General features: G+C 35.1%; 1 protein-coding gene across 1 annotated transcript in view; it reads right to left on the minus strand.

The window, feature by feature from the left end:
- Nucleotides 1-2,549, minus strand: part of LOC110032133 (oxysterol-binding protein-related protein 1C) — a 54,852-nt gene that overhangs the window by 15,432 nt on the left and 36,871 nt on the right. Inside the window, exons 5-6 of the mRNA XM_020735657.1 lie at nt 1,083-1,250; nt 834-974 (exon numbers count right to left, since the gene is read on the minus strand). Coding sequence (XP_020591316.1) covers nt 834-974; nt 1,083-1,250 — 309 coding nt within the window. The remainder of the gene's footprint in view (nt 1-833; nt 975-1,082; nt 1,251-2,549) is intronic.

Genomic DNA, 2,549 nt, shown 5'->3' on the forward strand with positions numbered 1-2,549 from the left:
CAAACGGATGTCACAAATCTCTTAGTTTGCATGATTGGGTCTATCGCTGAGGTCTACATTTATCTCTCGGGAGGGTGTAGTATTCGCGGTATCAGGCACGATTATGCAAACTATCAGACTAATGAGATCCATTTGGTCTCATTTTTCAAAAATTAAAACATATTACTTTTAAAACTCAAACTATATATCTTTTATACTTAAATTAAATCTCAAAAATTATTTTCATATATCATATTTTTCAAATAAATCTAATCAATCGAAAAAAAAAAAGTTGACCGACAATGTCATGCCTTGAGATTTGTGTTGGATGTTGGAAATTTGTTGACGACATATTATTTCCCAAACATATAATCAAGTGTCCTTTAAATGTAATTTTTTTCCAAGAGTTTGCATGTCATTTTGTCTGCATGTTCCTCACTTTATAACCACTGCCACAAACTAGCATGGTCACGACAAGAATCTTCAATTATCATTGACACTCTAAAAGGAGAGAAGGGGGGGCATTTATACCGAACACACAAATTCTTATGTATTTACACAATTCACATCTAAACTTTCATATTTACACACATAGCACTCAAAATTTTTAATATCACATCAAAAATAATATTATTAACACTTTTTAAAAGTAGAATACACTTTTTCATGCATAGGTTCGTCTAGGCATACCATGTGATTGCAAAAAATAATAATAAACTTATTATCAATTCAACGAATAATTCATTTAGGAAATGGGAGGCAAAACTAGATTTGAAACTCATAGAGTTTCAAATTAATCAATAAAGTGACGTTCAAGATTCTATTTGCAAAGAAATGCATGAAAGGAGATTCACCTGGTGAGGATTGCGATCAATTATTGATTGCTCTTTGAACTTCAATTTACACGAGTGCTCTCGATTTCCATGTATCCGCATTGTACCATAATGATCACAATATAACTTTCCGAGAATCAAATTATAAATGGAGGTTGTTACCTGTAAAATCCTACAAAATCAGATTTCGCAGACCAGTCGCTGCGCTGAAGCTGAACGTCATAGTGAAAAAAAAAAAAATGAATATAATGCATATTTCTAAGAAAATACCTTGTTCCACTGAAAAAATTCACCGTCATCAAATTCAAGAGTCAAAATTCCAACAGGATCAAGTTGAATTGAACGACCCCAAAATTTACTCTTTAGATTACTGTCTCCCCAGAACTTCCACCCAGTTCCCTCACAATGGCAAGCAACAATCATAGGGTGATGACTAACCTGTGTTGCCAGTAATAAAAAGAAAAAGAAACCAAGATGGTAAAAATTAAAACCATCCAATCTCTTTAAGATCATTGAAACAAGTGACAAAAATATTCAAGAACTTTTAAAGATTTTTTTATCATCCATGAATCATAACTTTTTAGATGGATAGCTGTGATTTCAATATGCAGAGATGTAGAATGAGTAAGGGACTAAAGTTACTAATGCAATATAAGATAAGATGCAAAATAAAAAGATACAAAAAACTATAACTTGGAAGGCACTAACCTAGAAATTTGGCAAAAAACAACAGCAATCATGTAAAAAAAGTTTACACTTATCTCAGAACATAGGAAGGTTTCATCTTTCAAGGTTCCTATATGCAATAAATTTGCTAACAGTGTGATTTTCTACCAAACATTTGCCTTCAAGACCCTATCTACTACAATTTTGTTTCAATGTCAACTCTTTCCTGCTATGTGCTACAGTATCAGATCTAGATAAACCCATTAATTTTATTGAAGTCCTGCGACTTATGCTTCATGCCTCTTTCGCTGATGCTACTGTGCTAGTTTTTAATTATGGATTATTGATAATGTTGTTAGTTCTGGAGAGTCCAACAGTGTTGTAATTTGCTACAATCCTAAGAATTTGCTGCCATAATTTCAGCTAATATTACATATCGCTTCCCGAATTGAATCATAGCTCCTTATCGTTTTCCTTTAGGGATAAATTCAAATATAAACTCTAAGATTTAAAGTTGGTACATATTGTTTGTGTGAAGATTGAATTGGGCCCCTGCAGTAGTTAAGCAAACCTAAATAGAAAATAAAAATAACTGAGTACTGTTGGCCTCACTTTTGGTTGAGGTTTAGTCTCTCCTCTTTAAATAGCCTAGGATCTAGCCGTAGGACTTTCCTGTAGACTACTCCTAGAAAACTAGCAAAGGAGCCCTCCCTTTTAGAAATTTTGAGCTTTTTTTCGCTCGACTTGAAGTTCCGCATAGTGGTTTTGACCTCTGGCACCTAGTAGGTCTGGCTACTGTGAGGAAACTCAAGGAGAATCCCTATAGAACTGTTGGCCTTAAGATTGATTGTACACGTTGATCTGACGCCGTCGTGCTCTTCGCCGTTCTGTTTAATTGAGCTCGAGCCGAGTTTTTGACGCAGTACGGGTCGCAACGCGTTTTTGTCTCGATCGTCGATGAGGTTGCCTAAACAACTCAAGTTGACGAAATAGATTGCGTCGACGCGTCCAGAACGTCGATTTTGCCTAAGGGGGGACGTTCATTTCATTCCGACGATGCGTCTAGGGAAA

The sequence above is a fragment of the Phalaenopsis equestris genome, unplaced genomic scaffold (assembly GCF_001263595.1).
Source record: "Phalaenopsis equestris unplaced genomic scaffold, ASM126359v1 Scaffold000878, whole genome shotgun sequence".
In the NCBI taxonomy this organism is placed as follows: domain Eukaryota; kingdom Viridiplantae; phylum Streptophyta; class Magnoliopsida; order Asparagales; family Orchidaceae; genus Phalaenopsis; species Phalaenopsis equestris.